Genomic DNA, 21,020 nt, shown 5'->3' with positions numbered 1-21,020 from the left:
ATAAATATAATGACAGAAATTCTTTGTCACAGTAACTTGTGTTCTCCATTATCAAGTATTGCAATAAGATGTGAATAAAATAGTATCAATTATTAAAACAAAATAATGAATGAATAAAATAAAATAAAGAATAACCTTTAGAACTAAAACATCAATTTCTGTATTTTGATAAAATAGTAAAGAAAGCTCTTCTACAATGTAGAAGTCTTCTATCTTAATTTATGATGGAATATATAATAGTTTATTACTTTAGGATTAATTTATTTATACGAGACCCAAATCACTATAATTCCCAAGGATTTCACCATTGGGGTGACGATGTAATCCAGCCCCAGCTGTGCCTCCAAATTCTGGGCATATACAAACAAGGAAACGTGGCCAAGAGTCCCTTTGCTCCTCTGGGCTACCAATGTTAAACTTCCTTTGGTTTCATGGACTTCGAACCTAAAATAAACAGAATACATTAATCTTTTCCTTATAAGCTTTTATTTAGTAGATAAAGAATCTGAAACTCAGAAAAGAACTCTCACACTGCCTTGGTCTTACCTGGTATGTTGCCATTCAATTATGCCTCGAGCGCCATCATTGGCATCAATAATTATCTGCGCAGTCAAGCCCTCCGAATCTGAAAAAACACAAAAGCATACTTTTAAGTAAAAGTGATTAAGAGAAGTATTTGTCATAGAGAACACATAATTTCTAATATAAAGATATTGTCAACATTACTCAAAAGATGTTTAAGAAAGTAAAGATATGTTTATGATATTTGATTAAGGACATTTTTACTAACAAGAGCGATGATTTACAGAAATCTAATGAGCTGAGAACAGTACAAAATAGGCGCCTGAGATGATGGTTTTATTTCTATTATTTTAATAGAAAGAAAAAAGAAAAATAGAGACCATGGGAAGGAGTAGAAAGATCAAGAAAAGAGAAAGAAATGGGAAGAGACAGGCAGGGAGTGCTGCAGAGAAATAAACAGTGCAAGAACGAGATGCAGGAGTGACATGTTAAGACAGGAGGGAAAGATGAAGAAAAAGTTGGGGGGGGGGGCAGAGACTGAGATGGAAGTAAATTTCTTATCCCTTTTTATCTTGTACTCTGCCTACCAAGTAGAGTATGTTACCAGCATTCATTATTCAGTCTTGAAATATTAACCAACCCTGTTTCTGTTTAGTTTTTTAATATTTTTGTCCTTTCCCTCTTAAAATTCAGAGGCTCTAACTTAGGAGAGTATCTTAGGATACTTATGGCAGCTGCCTAGGTGGGGAAAGGATAGGGAGAGTGTAATTCCCTGAGTGAAGTTAGCACTGTCAAAAAAAAAAAAAAAAAAAAAAAAAACCCTAAAAATAAAAAGAAAATCAGTATCTATGCCCACCTAACTAGAAGCTACATACAAAGCAGAAGCCCAGCTCCAGCATCTCACAGCTGTGTGACTCTGGCATGTAACTAAGCTTCTCAAAGCTTCTGCTCCCTTATCTGTAAAATGTGAAAGTGACTAATATAAAGCACTTAAAACAGGGGCATCAGAGAGCACCAAACAAAAGTTAAACTATTCAAATTACTTCTAATACGAGTATAAAGAAATATGAAGTATCTGTTAGCTTTCTTAGCATAAATGTCTTGTAATAAATGCCTGATTTCAAAGCCTATCCCAGGAGTCTCATATTTCTTTTGCAAAAAAATTGAAGCTTTTCTAATAATAATAATAATAATAATAATAATAATATGTCAAAAACTGGTTATTCCCTTCCATTGTTTTCAAAGTTGTCATACTGAGCCTCAAAAGGGAATGAGGAACCCCTATTCCTTAGCTCACTCCTCTTGGCCATGCTTCCCCTCCTTTAACCCCAACTGATTTTCTGCCCTGTACAGAGCACCTTTGAACCAAGGGATGGGGAACAGGCTAGCACAGTGCTATTCATCGCCACTACCTTTTGGGCAATCACACCTACAAATTTCACATAAAATCCCCAGTATTAAATGTCTAAACTGCAAACAAGAGCTTATGTTTTAAAATAAGAACATATCTTTTTAATCTACATAAATTCATACTGAGGTTCAAGTTTTACCTTTCAGTCTGTAATGAATTAACTGAGTCTTTTCTAAAGCATGAAAAGAAAGAGGTAAAAGGTCAAAAAAGAAGCAGAGAAAACAATAAACAAACAAAAGTTCTGCTTAATCTAAAGGAAAATAAAATCATCTGATAGTCTGGAGATCTAATGAAAATAGCAAATGAAACTTTAAAAGGAAAAAATTCCCTCTTAAGAACTAATTCTACTTTGAAGTTTACAAATTTGGTTATAAATAGTTGTTAAAAACATCACACAATAAACAATTCTTAAATGTGTTTATGATCTCCAATATACAAAACTGCCATAGATTATACTCTCCAAGTTAAAATAAATTTAAAAACTCACCAGATTTTCTTCTACAGCTGAGATTAACAAGTATTACAGTTATCACTTTTGATTAAAAAATGAATAACTTTACTTTGTTTGAAGTGAATAAACAAAAACAAAAAAATATCATACCTAGTCTAGGAGGAAATGAAGTTAAAGGAGCCATGATAAGGTCAACATAAGTTAAATTCACAAGGAAATATTCTTCTAGCTCTGGTATGTCATCCTGTAAAAATTATATCCATTAAATCTCCTATTGTTGTGCTCTCCAAGTAATGACCTCTCACAGTTTTTTAAATTATCTGATAAATATGTCTGCTTAAATAGTATACAGCAAGTATAAAAATGCAAACCTGGAATATAAAGATTAAAAATTTTAAAAATAAATATGCCTTAGGTATGACTTTTCTTTTAGATCTGACACCAAAAGCAAAAGCAACAAAAGCAAAAATAAACAAGTGGGACTACGTCAAACTAAAAAGCTTCTGCACAGCAAAGGAAAACATCAACAGAATGAAAAGGCAACCAATAGAATGGAATAAAGTATTTGCAAATGACATATCTGATAAAGGGTTAATGTTCAAAATACATAAAGGACTCACACAACTCCACAGCCAAAAAAGAAAAGAAAAGCACCACAAATAGTCTGATTTAAAAACATACAAAGAACTGAATAGATGTTTTTCCGAGGAAGATGTACACCAGTAGCCAATACATACATGAAAAGGTGCTCAGCATCATTGAGCATCATTGAAATGCAAATCAAAACTAGAATGAGGGGTGCCTGGGTGGTTCAGTGGGTTAAGCCTCTGCCTTCAGCTTGGGTCATGATCTTGGGGTCCTGGGATCGAATCCTGAATCGGGCTCTCTGCTCAGTGGGGAGCCTGCTTCCCCCTCTCTCTATCTGCCTCCCTTTCTGCTTACTTGTGATCTCTGTCTGTCAAATCAATCAATGAATCAATCTTTAAAAAAAAACAAAAAAACACCAGAATGAGACATCACCTCACACCTCTTAGAATGGTTATTATCCAAAAGACATGAGATAAGTATTGGTGAGTATATGGAAAAAAGGGAACTCTTGTGCACTACTGGTGGGAATGTAAACTGGTGTAGCCACTATGCAAAACAATATAAGGGTTCCTCAAAAAATTAAAAATAGAATTACCATATAATCTGGCAATCCCATACCAGAGTATATATTCAAAAGTAATACAAACAGAATATCAAAGAGATATTTGTAGAATATATTCACAATAGCCAAGATATGGAAACAACTTAAGAGTCCATCAGTGAGTGAACGGATGAAGATGTGGTATCTATAAACACAATAGAATATTATTCAGCCACAAGGAAGATGGAAATCCTGCCATTTGCAACAATATGGATCAACCTAGATGGCATTATGCTAAGTGAAGTAAGTCAGATGGAGAAAGACAAATACTGCATGGTATCCTGCACTATTAGTGGAATCTAAAAAAGAAAGAAAGTTAAACTCATAGACACAAAGAGTAGAAAACTGGTTCCCAGGGCCAGGGGCTGGGGGGAGGGGGAAAAAGGAAAGGTTGGTAAAAGAGTACAAACTCAGCTATTAGAAAAATAGTGTCTGAGGGTCTCAGGTAAAACTTAGTGACTATAGGGGCACCTGGGTGGCTCATTGGGTTAAACCTCTGCCTTTGGCTTGGGCCAAGATCTCAGGGTCCTGGGATCAAGCCCTGCATCAGGCTCTCTGCCCAGCGGGGAGCCTGCTTCCTCCTCTCTCTCTGCCTGCCTCTCTGCCTACTTGTGATCTCCATCTGTCAAGTAAATAAATAAAATCTTAAAAAAAAAATAGTGACTATATAGTTGGCAACACTGTGTTATATAATCGAAATTCACTAGGAGGCTAGACCTTAAATATTTTCACACACAAAAAATACACTTGTGAGGTAATGAATGTGTCAGTTAAATAGATGGGGGGAATCCCTTTCACACTGTATACATGTATCAAATCACCACAGTATACATTTTAAATATCTTACCGTTTTACATATTTTTTAGATTCTATATATAAGTAATACCATACAGTATTTGTTAATTTTACTTCAACAAATCCGACATTAAAAAAATAATAAAAGTATAAACTTATACCCAGTTGTATGATAAGTTATTAGGTTGAGCTACATCAAACTGCTAATATATCATTTTTCCTCAACTAACATAATATGTAAACCAACTACATAAATATATAAATCTAATATATTTTAAATAGAATGGAAGCAAAAGATTTTAAATTATCTTACTATCCAAAGATTGAGATGTGGAATAGAATACCATGAAAAAAATAGGGGCTTCACAATCATCAAGACCTAACACCAAATTCTGTAATTTTAAGTGAGTTACTTCAACTTATAGCCCTCGTTTCCACCATCTGTATAATGGGGGAAATAATATCTACTTTGGGAATTATAATCATGATTAAAAATAATAAGTATGCAGTGCCTGGCCTAGAAAGAGTCCTTAAAAAGTGATAGCTAGGGGCACCTGGGTGGCTCATTTGGTTGAGGGTCTGCCTTAGGCTCAGTTGTGATCCCAGGGTCCTGGGATCATGCCCTGTGGCGGGCTCCCTTCTCAGCAGCAAGTCTGCTTCTCCCTCTCCCTCTGCTCTTCCCCCTGACTGTGCACTCTCTCGCTCTCTCTCACATTCTCTGTCTCTCTTCCTCTCAAATAAATAAAGAAAATCTTAAAAAAAAAAAACAAAAACCTAATAGCTATTTGTTATAGTTAATTTTAATACACTATTACTATTAATCCCTAGTGCACCTAACAGCACTGAAAATAAGGCAAGTGTTCAAAACTTGAAGAACAGCAAAACCCATGTCAATCATGACCAATCACCCAACAATATTTACATAAACCCCAATGTGTGTGTGTGTGTGTGTATAAAGTCAGTACATACATTTTATTAATTTTATTTAATGGAGATGTGCTTCCATGTGAAAAAATAGGAAAACAGTCTCTAAACTATCTTCTATAATGTATACACCAAAGAGAGTTCTAGAATCAGGGATGTAAAAGTCACAGTCTCCCATCCATCCCCACTGTTCCTCACTCTCATACAACAACCCCCTAATACTGACCACCGCCCCCTGGCCTGGGTGATTTTTGTTTATATAGGCCACAGTCTCTAAATCTAATGCTACTCAAGGAACAGAAAGGGCTACAAAGACCTAAGGGGGAAAAAAGGGAAAGTGGAAACCCTGTGTTCATAACTCTAGACTCTGCAAAGAAAAGAAGGGTTGGCTACATATATTCTGTTTTAAAAATTACCATATCTAAGGAAATCCACTTATTTATATTTAGTTATATTAACAGATTATATATTTGATTATATATTTTGTTTAAAGTTTTATTTTATCAAATCGAAGGTCCTATGTCATACGCTGAATATTATCTTTTATCTTATGGCTCTAGAGTTCTCATACTATTGTATCAGGTCACCGTGCAATGGTAATCAAAAAAATCAGAGTTACTAACTTCAGATGGTGGATGGTTTTCACTACTTAAAATTTTGTAAAAGTAAAAAGCCTCAGAGAAAATAAGAGCTTTTCAAAAATAGAACCCCCAAAATACATAGTAATTGAAAATTTTTCTAAAGCAATATTTATTCTCTTCCCTCCCACCCATCACACATACCATCTCCTATCCTCTTCATACATACTATTTTCATACACCTCTTGGAAATGTATTCAGGTAGCTGAAACACTGAGTCCCGAAACAGCGTGAGGTTTCACAATATGAAAAATCATTTAAAATGCAATTTCAGCCACCAGTGATAACTTTAAATTTGACCGTAATCACATTTTATGCCAACAGCCTCTAGTGAGTTTCTCACTATCTCTAATTTAACCAGTCCTAACAACTAAAATGCTGACCTACATGGATTTGCTGGTCCAATAAATCCTTTGGAATAATCAAAATGCTCCCCTGGAATTTCTTAGGCCAATGCCTATCTTAAAGAGGACTGCCCTAAGGAAATTCTCTTTATCACTCAATGTTTCTGTAATAAAATACACAACAGCAGACCAGCCTATTCAGACAAGAACAGAAACCCCTGTGTGGTTTTAAAAGATCACAAAAAAGAAATAAGCTGATTTAAAGGCACCAGAATATCCCATCAATTTCTACTTTCTTTGTAGTTATTTAGATTAAATATAATAATAGCAAAGTAAAGAGTTTTACCTCAAGTATAGTAATGTTGATGGCTGCTGTGGTTTCTCCTTCTTCTAAAATCAGAAAGCCAACTACTGAGACAAAGTCAACATCTGGCTCAGCTAGGTTTCCTTCTGTTTGGTTCTTTAGACTCAACATTCCAGGAACTGTGCTGTATGTGACGTTAATGGCTCCTAATTGAATTGGAAGATAGAAGGTTTTATAATTATTTACACTTTTAAAATATCATCATAGCGTTAGCCTTTTTACTTTCCTAACACCTGCAGTAGCTTGTATTCTTGGACCCAATTTCTTACTTCCTCCTATATCCACAGCCTTTATCATGTAATGGCTCAGTGATGTCCAACTATGAGCAAGGTATACTGCACTGTCTCTTGATTTGGGAGTGTGGCTGTGACTATTACTTTTGGCTGTTAGTACAAAGTAAAAGTGATCATGTGCTAGTTCTAAGCCTAGACCACAAGAGGACTGGCATGCTCTTGCTTGCTTTCTTTGGCCTCCAATGATCCCAGGAGAAGAATGAGACATCTGGAGTAGGGCCACCCTTTGCCAAACCCTACATATGGTAGTAGACCCAGAGCCAGCCCATTATTATACACTGCTGAGATTTTATGATGGTTACACAGCATTTCTGTGGTGATAGATAATTACTTTAATCTTTTGGAAAAAAAAAAAAAAAGAAGTTACGCGTGTCTGGCTGGCTCTGTCAGAAGAGCATGGGACTCTTGAATGATGCCACACTGGGTGTAGAGATTACTAACAGAAATAAATAACCTTCAAAAATAAAGAAGTTATAAAGTCCTGTTCTGAATTAACAAATATTAAGTTTTTTCCCTGTCTCTGATTTATTTCAGCAATGGCTTTCATCCACACACAAGCAGAATATTAAAAAAGAACCTGCCTAGAAACCGCATTCACTCTAGAGTAACACAAACCTAGAGATCCGAATTCTCTGTTGATGAAAAGCTGAATTGTTATGTTAGCCTCTTGCAGCAAAACAAATCTTGATGAAAGAGCAAAATTTAGAACTCCATGTGGTTCATCACTGGCTTCGACAGTCAGGACAGCTGCATATCCCTGTGCATCAAGCAGAGCAATTCCTGCTGGTGGGACTCCTAAAAACACCAGGGATCACAAGAAATCTAACAGTGATTTGGCATTAGCTTGGAAATACTTAACATACAGCCCCACTCTCTGAAACACTGAAACACCCATACAGTGTTCTTTTTCATTCACTCCTTTAAGAGAAATCTTCAGGTTGCCCAACAGAACCTACAACTGAGTTTTCTTTTTCTAGAAAGTAAATCATAAAATTTCTTCACTTGACATATTATCTTTATTATTTGCTATAATGGTCTTCTGAATTATGAATATTGAGTAGACACTGAATAAAGTACCCAGATAATTTGCTCAAAGTGATTAGATTTGAATCATCTATATAACAGTCTAAATCCAAACTGGTCTGCTAATATAAATTTATTACAGAAAAACTCTTCCTTTGGAAATGTATATTATTCCATACAAAAATATTTAGCAAAATTTTTAGAGGTTTTTCCTGAGTGTTCCCATTCGGAGCTGATTTTTTTTAGATCTAACAATTTTATGGGACAGACAATATTTAAAGTTATACTTTTTAAAAAAGTAGTATTTTTAATTAGTATGCATCTAGTTGTTAAATATAGAGATGGCAAGTATTATTTTTTCCTAAAAAGAATAATATACTAGAAAAAAGTTTAAATTGAATTTTGAATTACCTTGTGTCCTGACATCATACAGAATGACTTGGTATACTTCTTTTTCCTCAGGAATGTTGTCATCCAACAAATGCACAAACACTGTTTTATTCAATGACCCCTGTAAGAAACAGAAAGGAATTCATCCCTCTATTGCCACTGAACACAAAATACCTCCTGCTTTTATTAGATTTATAAATTGTGCATCCAAATATATTTTCATTTAAACAAACATCCTATGGCTTAAAAAATAAAATACATAAAAACACTGACTCAAGGGAAACTCGGCATAAAGTAGATAGAGGCTAATTGTGGAGGATATTGAATGCTGAGCTAGTGAATATAGCTCTTATCAAATATGCGATGTAGCACTATTGAAAATTTAAGAGAAAGCAATACATCAGGGGGATTTCTATGGCAGTGGTGAACAGGGAAAACGGAAGCATGAAAAAGAAGGCCATGTTGCAGGAAAAGACAGGCACCAGGAGGCCAGTGCAGCTAGTCAAGGCAGAAAGTTATGGGGTTCGGCTTAATATTAAGGAGTGGAAATGAGGAGGATAAAGAATATAGAACACATTATCAAATAAGAATTCATGCTGAGTAAGTGTGGAAAGGAGATGAAGATGATTCAATGGTGCTGATTTCCTATCCAAGAAATGCTTTTATAAAGTTATTTCCCACCAATTGCCTTCTGGCAAATTATCAGAAAGAGCTTCTAAATGAAGCCTCAAAAATATAGTGTGAGCAGGACATAAAAAGATTTGTTTTTAGAGCTGTATTTGCTATCCTCTTGCATGTAAAGTTCTGAGACAGTGAGGAGTAAGGGAGGAGAAGGACAAGCACTGCCCATCATGTTTGGAACGACACAGTGGACACCAAAAGTGGGAGGCCAGGAGAGCAGCGAGAGAGCATGGCTCTAATACAGAGCTGACTTCTGCTGTTTCCTTCAAAATCTGCCATTTACATAGGAAAAAATAAACCTACTTGAGTCTTAGAACTTTTCTGAGTAATGTTCTTCCTCTAGGTTTCTAAGCAAGCTCTCCCATCAATCTCTTTTAAACCTTGTTTTAAGAGTTTTCCCATTTTCTCCAAAATACACTGTCTTCTCTACGTATTTGTGTTAAATCTTTTTCTTTGTGGTATTACCTCAGGAAAAAAGAGCTGTCCAGTAGAGTTAGCAAAATTGAGTTCTAGATTTTGCCCAACAATTTTCCAGTTAACAGAAACATTTCCTCGACCAGGGGGTGTTCTTACCACATGGAATTGCAAAATTTCTCCTGCAAATGAAATGTACAGCTTGATAAATATTTCACAGAAAATAAACAACATTTGAACTCAACAAAACCCAAATCCCAAACATGCAACTGTTACAGCACCTTTTCCAACAATATTACAAGGCTGTTCTGTTTTAGACTTTCCAGAAGCTTTATACATGCTTATTGTTTATTAACACCGGGATCCCACTTTTAAATACTTTCATTTAGTAGAACTTCAGGAAGTTCAACATGTAAAATTTACCAAAAACACATGCTAGAATGGGAAACACAAACCCTTATACACTCCAAAACATGCATCAGAACATAAATGTTCTGTAAATTAAAGAAAATAATAAAGTCCTTATGGTCAAAACTAGTAATAACACAAGTAAATTCTTCTTTCACTTCTCAAAGGACACAAATTCCTTACACTGATATGTAATGTGATTTTACACAATGCATGCATAAAAATGCTTGCAAATACCTGAAAATCACATTTCTTTAAATTATAACTTACATATACCATCAATGATTTTGTTTTATAAAAAGAAATACAAAGGAAAGGTGTCAAATTTGTAGATGAGCCTCTGTAACTTCACCAAAGTTACAGTTTTGCTTCCTGGATAATGAGGTATTTTAGATACTGCATACTTTCCATTCCTGGTTTTTATCCTCAAAGAATACTTTGTAAAGTTGAAGAAAATCATGACAATCATTTCTTTTAAACCACTGAAAGTGGAAAGTAAGTTCCTACGAGTATTGCTGATGGCCACATAGCTTGCTGAAAATACGCTCAATTCAAAAGACTTATAGGATGCCAAGTAGCGCCAACACACTAAAATTTTCATACTAAATTTAAGCACACATAATTTTAGTGGAATGAATTATGTTGGGAATGGAAACCATAACCCAAAGCACCAGAAAGACTTTTAAATAACATTTCCTCAGACACTCCAGTGTATACATTTTTAAGTGTTTCATTACCAAAAAAAAATTAATCACCATTATGGTAGTAGACTATGTCTTGGTTTTCTTTTTGTTTTTGTTTTAAACCATACAGGGACCGCTAGTTAGGAATCCGATTGTCTCAGGGTTACTGAAAGCCTATATAATCAGCCATAATTGCCAAAATTTATGTTACTTGTTTAATTCATATGAACAAACACAGGCATGACTATGAAATCTTTGAGTTCCTCTACTGTACACCTTGCAGAATTTCTCATAGAGTAGCTTTGTATTAAACAAAGATTTTATTACTGAGAGACACAAAGAGAGCCTTGGAGTAATTAAGCACTTTCACCTATAGTGAAAGCACTTTCACCTATAGACCACCTATGTGGTCTGGTGACACACATAAAAAGGTTTAAGGAGGGTCGCCGGTGTGGCTCAGTCGCTAAGCATTAGCTCAGGTCATGATCCCAGAGTCCTGGGATCCAGTCCCACACTGGGCTCCCTGCTCAGCAGGAAGCCTGCTTTTTCCTATTCCCTCTCTCACTATCTCTTTCTGTCAAGTAAATTAACAGAATCTTTTGAAAAAAAAAATTTTAAAGCTTTAAAAAAAAGATTTAAGGAGTCATGGTTTTTCAAAATTTTTTTAAGTCACAAAGCCTAGTAATATTTCAAGAAGAAAATTACAGAAGTTTGACCAAGTGCTAAAAATGCATTATGCATGCATGTGGCAAGAAAACAAAACATAGGTCAGTAAAGATCCATGTCGAAGGGGAACCTATAATAATAATAATAATAATAAATGGTTGCAATATTGTACATGAAGATCTGGGAATAATACAAGATTAAAAGATAAAAATAAAAATGAAATGTTAAAGAGAGAAAAAAGGTAAAATCTTCCTACAAACTTACTACATGTAAAATCCTCAAAATCTAATACCACTCAGTCAACATCACCTTTAAAAATTTAACAAATTACCATGCAAGTAACCTATAAGAAAGTATTGCAAGAAACACAATTTGAGGCAGGACACACACACACACCACACACAGAGAAATAAAAGGTAAAGAAAGTATTCCTTAAATACAATCTTGTAAGCCAAGCCTATTGCAATGTGAAAATGTAAAAAAATATTAAGAGTGTGAAAAAAAAAAGAGTGTGAAAATATTCCTAAAAAATAATCAAAATGGAGGTAGTGACTCTCCTCATTAAGTCTCCCAGGAGCCAGGTACATTTAAAATGTCTCCTTGGGGGGTGTGGGGTGCGCCCAAGTGACTCAGTAGGTTAGGCCTCTGCTTTTGCCTCAGGTCATGATCTCAGGGCCCTGGGATTGAGCCCCGTATCGGAGCCTGCTTCTCCCTCCCCATCTGCCTGCCTCTCTACCTACTTGTGATCTCTCTGTCAAATAAATAAATAAAATCTTTAAAAATAAATAAATAAAATGTCTCCTGGAAAAATTACCAGAAAGTTAGCCTCTACCTGGATAAGGAGTCAAAGAACAGTTGTAGAAAAAGGAAAACAGAGAAACAAGCGCTTAGTCTTTTAAATATAAAGGAAAAGATAAAAGGAATGTCTTAGAAAGTGTAGGTTATAATTTTCATAGAAATATTTTACTAGATGCTATACTGTCTTCTTTCATTTGCCCAGGATGAAAGCCTAAATAGGACCCGTACCCAGAGAAGAGTCTGACAACATACCCGGAAGACCATATTGGTATAAAATCCAGAGTCCATCAAAAGTTGGACTTTTACCTCTAAAACAGATGACCTATCATATAGCGTCTAGGCCTAGCTTAATGCAGATTAAGGAATATAAATATAAAATGTAATTTAATAACCCTAAGTATTTTGTCTACTTGATCCCAAAACAAACCAAGAGTTTTTCTAAAAGACAGATATCAGAGTATTATGCTTAGCGAAATAAGTCAATCAGAGAAAGACAATTATCATATGATCTCCCTGATATGAGGAAGTTGAGAGACAATGTGAGGGGTTTGGGGAGTAGGAAAGGAATAAATGAAACAAGATGGGATGAGGAGGGAGACAAACCGTAAGAGACTCTTTTTTTTTTTTTTTAAGATTTTATTTATTTATTTGACAGAGAGAGATCACAAGTAGACGGAGAGGCAGGCAGAGAGAGAGAGAGAGGGAAGCAGGCTCCCTGCTGAGCAGAGAGCCCGATGCGGGACTCGATCCCAGGACCCTGAGATCATGACCTGAGCTGAAGGCAGCGGCTCAACCCACTGAGCCACCCAGGCGCCCATAAGAGACTCTTTATCTCACAAAACAAACTGAGGGTGGGGGGCGGTAGGGAGAGGGTGGTTGGGTTATGGACATTGGGGAAGGTTTATGCTATGGTGAGTGCTATGAAGTATGTAAGCCTGGTGATTCACAGACCTGTACCCCTGGGCTAATAATACATTATATGTTAATTAAAAAATAAAAAAAAATTTAAAAAGACAAATATCAACTACACTGTAATAATAATAGAAAATTTAAACCCAGGGAATATATTTTAATAGATACATGTATATATGATAGATACATGTATACATGCTACACATGGGCCATCTAAATTAACTGCCCTCTGCAACAGACAGAAAATCATTTAAACTAATTACAGGGATATGAATAGTGTGCAACACGAACTATCAATATAAACAATTAAGAAAAAAGTTGAGTGTTTCTAATATAGCACCTCTGTATTTTTAAGAAGAAATGCATTTCTTGTTCAAGTCTTTGCCTAAAAAGATTCAAACTGTCTCTGTAAAAAGGCAAAATTTTAAATCCATTGAATATGACACGATGATTACGATGCTGCTGAGTTGGATGACTAAGTGAAACATCTAACACGGATGTATAAAGGGCACATTTATGCATAGTTTTCAATCACAGTAAAAATCTATTGTCCCATATTTTTTAAATTTTCCAATTCCATTTGAAAGAAAGTAATATTTACCACTGGGCATCTGTCCAATAGCTTTAGCACAAAAAAGAGAAATAGAATTCTACAGAATTCAGCACATTGTTAAACACTAAGGCAATTCCTCCCCCATGAACTGAAAATGTATTCTAGAGCCAGAAGTTCAGCATGGTCCACATTTTAAATCTAACCTCATAAATGAAACTCCGACACTAGGCCAAAAGCAGTGTTAACATTGCTTAAGATCACATGGCATGACTTTTTTTAACCCTGTTTCTTTAGCAGTTATCTTGAAGAATCCCCGTGAAGTTTTCATTAAACCACTTTGGTAAACAGGTACGCTTGGTACACATTTCTCTGTGCAAGCTTGTGGTAACATAAAAAACACACACAAAATTCTGAATCACTGAGGTTCAACATCATGTTTTTGAAAAAAGAAAATTAATTCAGACTCTAGGAAAAAAAACTTGGGAATAAAGGTATAGGAAAATAAGAAAAGGTAAAAATTCACCCCAATTTTTATTTAGAAAATATGAAAAAATCTAGAGAGCACACATGCAAGCAACGAAAGCAGTTCAGTGTTTTATTTACGGTACCAAATCCATGCTCATAGAGTAATATGATAATGCACAATTTTTACCAATAACACATTTAGGCCATTTACTTTAATTACTAATCATTTTTCCTCTTTGCAAAAAAAACCCCAAAAAACAAAAAACAAAAATAAAAACCATAAAGACATATAAATCATAAGCCCATAGACAATGCTTTTGAATATCAGCAAAATGAAAATGTTATAGAAGTTTCTAGAAAGGCGTATTTGAACCTCTAAACTTATCTTGCCACAAATCAGTAGCAAACACTGTAGATGGGCACTGACTTGAAAACCCTACTTTGAGGAGAACTGCCCAAATATTTCTACGTTCTTAGAAACTTGCTTCCTATCCCAAGTTCTTTAAAATCCTCTAAGTTACCCTTGTCTCCTCCCACTCAATTGGGAATCGAATCTCACTGGCTGCCCGTGTTACCTGAGACACAGTGATTACTTTCTTTCTGTTTATTGATGAAAACTCACTCTTATCTTGGTTTCCTCCCTCCTCTGGCAGAGAGCCTTCTCTCCAAAAAGGTCTTTTCTCTTTCCCAGAACCTTAGCCTTGTGTTCCACAGGGGTCTATCTTTGACACCTTGCTTTTCTCCTCTATCCACAAAGATCCTATGAATTTTCCTGAGCTCAACTATTTTCTCTAAAAATCAAATTTCTACCTCTAACATGAGATATAGTCAGGTTGTCTCATAAGTTGGCTTCTCTCACATAAACATTGTTACTCAAAGTCATTATTCTTCCAACTCAAATCACTTGAAATATTTGCCAATTAAATAGTTCTTGAAATGCTGAGTTCTGCAGCAGCTTAAGTTCAAGCAAAACATAATTTCTTTTCACAAATTTCCTTATATTATATAGGTTTTGGATTCAGACAGCACTAGGGTTAATTAAGCTCCACTGTGAAAAACTTAATTTCTCAGAAACTCACTCTCCTTATGAGAACATGAGATGTATACCATTACACCCACTTTATAGGGCTGTTGTTCAAATTAAGTGTAATAACGGATGTGTTTTCTGTCTGGAAAACAGAAAACACTCAATAAATATTATCATTGTCATTATTATTAACATTAACTTCTACAGTGACTTTTTTACTTATATTACAAATAATTTTTTGAAAGTTGCTGATCTATCTTTAGATTGGACTTAGAGCAACCTGTTAGTCATTTTTACTCACTATTGCTGTGACAACATGAGATTCTGAACCACTGATAAAAAGGAAAGAGTGTTGGAAAATAGGTCAGACATTTGCATTGGTAAGCTAAATAAACTCACAAGTTGGGAGTACAGTGAAGTAGAAGGTAATGCACACTAAAACATATTTAGTTTCAAGCACAGCAACTAATGAGCTGGATGGCCTTGTCAAGACACCTAATTTCTCTGTCTCTCAGTTTTCTCATCTATAAAATAGAAGTCCAAATACATGATCTGGATCCTTGTTGTTTCTTCTCTTTCTGAGGTACACTTATTTATTCTTATTTCTAAACACAGACTATAGTGAAACATAGGCTACTAAACACAAGTTTTATATCGAACAGGTCTATTCAAAGACAAAAAAATACTACTAAAATGTTGGAAGCAAAAAATTAGCCTGCATTTGCAAAATCCTACATATGTAAATATTAAGATTCAAGAAAATTTTTATTTTTTAAGAAAAAAAATGGACATTTTCTAATTTTTTCTAGTTTGGCACTTCATTCATAAAATATAACAACACACTATAAAATCCAGGGTAAAATATTCTCCAATTACAAACTACTACTTGTTTTGAACAAGGAGCCAGTATTTCACTGTTTAATATAAAAAACTACCACTAATTTACATATATGCTTGCTAGGAACTGTGACAAACACTTTATACGCATTAGCTCATGTAATCCTCACTAAGAAACCTAGGGAGCAATATTTCTTGTCATTTATCAAATGAGAAAGCTGAGCATCCCAAGTGTGACTAACTTCCTAAAACCACATCAGTGGGGGGAAGCACGCTAGAATGTGCAAGTTTCCTAAGTAGTTAAACAGTTCACTACAGACCTCTTTCCAGCTAAGTTTCAGGCATACTAACATACACAGCTCTACAAAATAATGAAAGGATAAAAAAAATTGGAAACTTTAAAAGAATAAGCAAAAAATGACCTCTATAGAAGAGAGAATGAATATGCTGAACAAAAAAAAGAACCCACCTTCATGACCTATGACAGATCTGGAAGCTGTCTGAAAGTTAACAATTCCCGCAACGTTGTCATTGGCCAGAATGTTCACTTTAACAGTGTCGGAGCTGGGCAAAATTCTACTTCCTCCTTCAGTGTACACCAAACTAACTATGACGCTTTCATCATCTTCTGGCTCGGAATCATCCAAAATGGCTAAAATGGCTGTCTTTTTGGTTTCACCTATAAAAAAATTAATGGACTAAAAACCAAAGTAACAAAACCGTCAACATAGAGAATCCACAAAGATCCCAAATTACTTCCACTTTAAAAAGTTAAGTAAAAATATGTAAATGAATATCATAAGCAATATTAGTGTAACTAAAAGCAAATCACATATGTCAATCTATATATCCTTTTACATATAAAACACTGTAAAATTTTATTAATATGGTCAGATTGTAGAGAAGAACATTTTGAATTATGGAAAAATTTAAAGGGTAGAATTACTTCAAAGAATCATAGTTTTGTCCCTTAGTTTTGTCGTAGTTTTGTCTTTAGCCTAGAACAGTGACACGGCTAGGGAAAGGGCATCTAAGGTACGTTCTTTTGAGAAACATCTCTCTCTCCCTCTCTCTCTCTCTCTCGGTGAATGGAGTCTCATTCTCATTCTGGCATTCCTGTGAATAATTTTCTTCAGGTGATCAAGTCAATACTTCCCTAAAAGACCAGGAACACTTAGGGAATGGTGGTCAAAATGGCAAACAGGAAAGGGATGGCAAATTCCGAGTGTAAGAAACAAGCCTGAATGAGATGAGTCTTTGGATAACTAGATGACAGCATCAAATACCAATTTCCAGGATACGGGCAAATGAAGGAAGGAGGCAGAAAAGGAATTCAATCTACTCAAGCAATCTACTTTTCAATTTGGTCTAGGACCCCACTAGAACATGGAGCAGAAGTGAACACCCCTAAACCCAACAGGGCTCCTGCAGTTGGATGGATGAAAGGGTGATGAAAGGGTGAGATGAGAAAAAGCAAGAAAAAGGAGAAAGGCATTAGGAATGAATGTTCTCTCATGAACTTCCTGGATTTCATCAATTCACAGTGTCAGGACTACCTCAAGAGACTATAGGTTATCTAAGAATCTATGTTAGCTATTAATTATGGTCCATTTTGTGTGCTGGTAAGTTACAATTCAAGGTAATACTAATTTGCATAATGATATTTATATGGAAACTTTTTTTTTTTATATGGAAACTTTTTATAGTTATTAAAGCTCTGGAAAATCTAACTTTAAATTTTCCCCTCCAGTCATCCTCATTAAATTCTTATTATTTCCTTTGAAATAAGGAGAAATGTTACCAAATACCAGTCTGTACCCCAGCTCCACCAACCATATCATATTCCATCATTAACAAAATAATATTTAGGAAATAGCCATTATAGAAATGTGATATGCTATTTTAAAAATTTACTCTAAAACATAATGCTTATTAGATATTTCAAAAAGTATACTACATATGAGTCATGATCATGACCTTCAATTACTATTTCTAAAAACAAAATATGCAAAAAAGTTGAACAAGAAAAGATGCAATGAACTGCTCTAAGACATGGAATTGTGAATAACACTTATTTCCTTCTTTCTTTGGGGATATCATGAGGTTTTTAAAAGCATATGATTTTTAATCAGAAAAACACTATGCTAAAAACTATATGGAATCCATAATTGCCCAAATTGGGATTTAAACAATGATCTTAATAAAGATAACTTTTTATTTTAAACAAATGAACTTTCCAAACTTCCAAATATTAGATGATTCAACCAGTCCTGAAAAAGAATCGGTGATTCTGACCCTAATTCTAATCTGTGGGCCAAATTAAATTATTCATGAAAATTTACAGTAGTTACCCCCTTCAAGCCTAAGAACATTATTATCAATCAATCTATCCCTAGGCTTAATTTAATATGAATGAAGTCATCAAAGTTCATACTATTTATACTTACAAATTATTTTCACTGAAGATTTTCATGGGTAAGAAGTATCAGTAGCTAGGAAAATGAGTATGAACTGGGAAAATTTTACATGTACTAGACAAATCAGGATAAATCATCAACGAAAATAATTTTTAAGTATAAATAGTATGAACTTGGGTAACTTCCCTTTCAAAATTAGAATTTGCCTTAGAGTTGCCTCTGTTTCCTTATATGCAGTGCCAGCACTATAAAGGAATAAAGTCCATACGTTCCCTGAAAACATTATCTTTCTAATAAACTTACAAAGATGCTCATCAGTCTACATATATCATGGGTCAACCATTAACAAGCTAACTAGCTTCTTTTTTAAACTATACTGCCGTTGTATACATTAGCAAGAATCTACACAGTAAGAATTCTTATGAACATTATCATTAAAATTAACTATGATGACTTTGCCAGGGGAAACTAAAATCCATTTAGAACCATCACTTACCTTCAGCAAAAGTCAGAATATCTCCAGCACCTATAAAATCTAAACCTTCAGTAGCAGTTCCACCAACAACACGCCATTCAATGGTCACCTGACCTAAGCTGCCCCCCGTCCTGTGAATCATCAGCTCCACTGTGGTCTGGGGCTGCTCCTGAACTTCAACATATAAGCCATCTTCTGAGGTATTGGGACTAATACTGTAGATCACAAATACTCCAAAGGCATCACCATTTAATGCTATGACAACTGTAGAAGTATTTGGCTGTCCTATGGTTGGTTGGTTTTTAAAACTGGCTGTGATGTTCATGAGGTGTACTTCAAGGACAGAAATTAGAAAACTCTCATCCATCTCTGGGAAATCATCGGGAAGAATAGAAACTGTGAGATTTGCAAATTCATCACCCTCCAGCATTATGGCCCATTGCCTCATCACAGGCTCATAGTCACTCCCAGCCACAGCCTGACCGCTAAACAGAGACGCTACCCTGGTCATGTTTTTCCTGTAGGTCCAGGAGTCCGAATTGTTAACCACCGGATTGATCCAAGATGTCATCCAGAAACACTGAGGGCCCTCAGAAGCACTGAAAAAAGAGAACGCTGAGCATGCGTGTTCTTTGAGACACAAAGTGGCACAGGCAAACCGGGGTTCCTTCATGGCAGAGACATTCACCCAAGTTCTCCACAGCGGGTCAGGTTCCCCTTGAATTGGCGATTCATAGTAGGACAGTAAATCTTGACCTTCCTCGACTGCAAGAGCCACTACATCAATATCAGAAGTACTGTAGAACAATAACAGCCGACCAAAGTGCCCTCCGCTAAAAAGTGGAGCGACAATTAAAAAACAGGTTAAGCACTCAAAGCAATCTGTAGATTACATAGAAAAGGAAAATACTGACTTCAGTTCTCACTTTTTTTAAATATAGAAAGTAATAGTACAAACACAGTCATGTTTCTTAATTATATTTGTCTTTCAACATTTTATTTTCTCATATAAGGGAAACTTGCTAGTTTTCAATTAAGCAATAGTTATTTTTAACCAAGCTATAAAGATATCCTGCAAGATATGCAAATCATATCCATTTCAGAATTATCAAACAGAATTAGAAAATGAATTCTCATTACCAGATTTCACTTAAACAAGGTAATAATGGTAATAGCTGGAGTGCATATTAAGAAAATGTAATTACTTGCCACAAATTCCCAAGACCCCTTATTTTCTATTTCTGAAGGAGTTCAGTGAACTTTACACTGCCTCACACACACATGGAGAAAAAACAACCTAAAAACCACCCACTTCATACAGCATTTAAATATTCTTTAATTTGGAAGCTAGTTGTAATTAAGTTCTAATTCAAACAAATCCTAGATTAAAGCAATAACTTTCTGTGGTTAGAAAGCCCAATGATCTATAATCTATTATCTATTTCACTAATAATAAGTATGATAAATATATTGGGCTCTTCATACACATAGTCATAATTCAATTAACACATTATCAAACCCATAAAAGAATTAACATTATATAACAACCACCAAACCTAAATTATTTAATTGCACAAGAAGTCATTTCCCCCCACCCACAACCTCCATTCCCCCATAGATGTAAGCCATTGTTCCATATACCTTCGCCTAACAGTTATGTTAGCACAGGAACTTCGCTCCAGAGGTTCTTGAACGCGATAAACCGACTGAACAAAGGCTACTGTACCGTAAGGATTATCATTGGCAGGAATAATAATATTTGCCACTCGATCTAACCCAATAGTACCTCCACCAGAGGCATCAGTTAGTTGCACTTGGATAACCTAAAAATACAGTGAAAATTTCCTTAACAGAATCCCAGTTCTGAAATTAAAATAATAATGATGCAGGTGGGGGATAATCAGACATATTATCCATACAAAGACAAGGACAAAATATAATGTAATATGAATGGAATCACAGAAACTCCCCCATTACATTTACAAATCCAACATGTAACAGAATAATACATTACTGACTTTTAATAATAAAGCACAATTATACATAACAGGCCATTTAAATTCCTTAATATTCAGGTATATAATCTTGCAAATCAACTTTAAGATCCTTATTATAGTTACCATTTCAATAAAACATTGTATGTCTGTTCTATACAGCTTTTTATTTAGGTAAAATATTGCATGTATGTTTCTTAAGTAGCTAATCTATTATGCCTTATTTCCCACATTATGTTAAACGGAAATCCTCTGACAAAATTTAAGATGTCCTATCATAATGCTACCTAAACTTTGAGAGGAAAGAGAAATGTTCTATATATATTAACTAATACCTAATATTTTA

At 35.0% G+C, this 21,020-nt stretch overlaps 1 protein-coding gene across 1 annotated transcript in view; it reads right to left on the bottom strand.

Moving 5' to 3' along the window:
- The window catches only part of ADGRV1 (adhesion G protein-coupled receptor V1), a 548,798-nt gene that overhangs the window by 402,380 nt on the left and 125,398 nt on the right, over positions 1–21,020 (bottom strand). Inside the window, exons 33-42 of the mRNA XM_047730885.1 lie at positions 20,322–20,503; positions 18,702–19,513; positions 16,258–16,467; positions 9,491–9,621; positions 8,366–8,465; positions 7,547–7,726; positions 6,621–6,784; positions 2,535–2,628; positions 547–625; positions 306–444 (exon numbers count right to left, since the gene is read on the bottom strand). Coding sequence (XP_047586841.1) covers positions 306–444; positions 547–625; positions 2,535–2,628; positions 6,621–6,784; positions 7,547–7,726; positions 8,366–8,465; positions 9,491–9,621; positions 16,258–16,467; positions 18,702–19,513; positions 20,322–20,503 — 2,091 coding nt within the window. The remainder of the gene's footprint in view (positions 1–305; positions 445–546; positions 626–2,534; positions 2,629–6,620; positions 6,785–7,546; positions 7,727–8,365; positions 8,466–9,490; positions 9,622–16,257; positions 16,468–18,701; positions 19,514–20,321; positions 20,504–21,020) is intronic.

This window comes from Lutra lutra, chromosome 5, assembly GCF_902655055.1.
Source record: "Lutra lutra chromosome 5, mLutLut1.2, whole genome shotgun sequence".
Taxonomy (NCBI): Eukaryota; Metazoa; Chordata; class Mammalia; order Carnivora; family Mustelidae; genus Lutra; species Lutra lutra.
Note: the sequence above shows the minus strand (reverse complement) of the source record. Positions and strands in the feature narration are given on the sequence as shown.